This window comes from Sinocyclocheilus grahami, unplaced genomic scaffold (genome assembly GCF_001515645.1).
Source record: "Sinocyclocheilus grahami isolate Dianchi unplaced genomic scaffold, SAMN03320097.WGS_v1.1 scaffold7224.1, whole genome shotgun sequence".
NCBI lineage: Eukaryota > Metazoa > Chordata > Actinopteri > Cypriniformes > Cyprinidae > Sinocyclocheilus > Sinocyclocheilus grahami.
The window spans coordinates 45,090-45,993 of NW_015511347.1; the positions used below are offsets into that span (position 1 = coordinate 45,090).

Genomic DNA, 904 nt, shown 5'->3' on the forward strand with positions numbered 1-904 from the left:
GTGAACATCACACATGCATCGTGTTACTGAATAGTGCCAAATGATAGCTTCCTCTAACTGATGGTCCTCTTCTTTTTCACTCCCTTCACCCAGAGTGTATCCCACATATGATTTTGCGTGCCCCATTGTGGACAGCGTTGAGGGGGTCACGCATGCCTTACGTACCACTGAGTATCATGACAGAGATGAGCAGTTCTACTGGGTAATAGATGCCCTTGGTTTGCGTAAACCGTACGTCTGGGAATATGCCAGACTCAATCTTAACAACACTTTGCTCTCCAAGAGGAAGCTCACCTGGTTTGTCGACCAGGGCTATGTGGATGGCTGGTGTGTATCACCCTCACTTTCTGGACTTTATAGAAAAGAGCTCTTTTGGATTGCATGATTAAACTTTTCTCTCCTTATCTTTCCTTCCTGCAGGGATGACCCTCGTTTCCCCACAGTCAGAGGTGTGCTGCGTAGAGGAATGACTGTCGAGGGACTCAAACAATTTATTTCTGCTCAGGTATGTGTTTTTCTCAAAATTAGAATACATTTTGGGAATGAATTCAAACGCATTAAGCCACAAGGTTGTGTGTTACACTGATTTTACCATAGTAGGGGCTGTTCTTTGGCATGACACTAGTAAAATCACTGTAAATTACACATTTTATAAAACAGTACTGACAGTAATTTTATGTCCTCATAAACAGTTGTTTAACTATTTTAATTAATTAATTATTATATTTAAAAAATGTGTAAATTAGTTAGTCTTTTTTTTTTTTTATCCATTTCTAGTTATAAAAATAGTTTCATCCACATGTGCAGTCTTTACACTTCAGATTTATTTATTTAATCAAACTCAATTTGATTCACATTTTTTTTCATTTTCTGTCCGTTCCGCTCTGTTACAGGGAGGCTCGAG

The 904-nt window shown here is 38.7% G+C and overlaps 1 protein-coding gene across 1 annotated transcript in view; it reads left to right on the top strand.

The window, feature by feature from the left end:
• Positions 1-904, top strand: part of LOC107577782 (bifunctional glutamate/proline--tRNA ligase-like) — a gene marked incomplete at its 5' end in the record, with an annotated part of 44,369 nt that overhangs the window by 40,442 nt on the left and 3,023 nt on the right. Inside the window, 2 exons of the mRNA XM_016263818.1 lie at positions 94-327; positions 421-505. Coding sequence (XP_016119304.1) covers positions 94-327; positions 421-505 — 319 coding nt within the window. The remainder of the gene's footprint in view (positions 1-93; positions 328-420; positions 506-904) is intronic.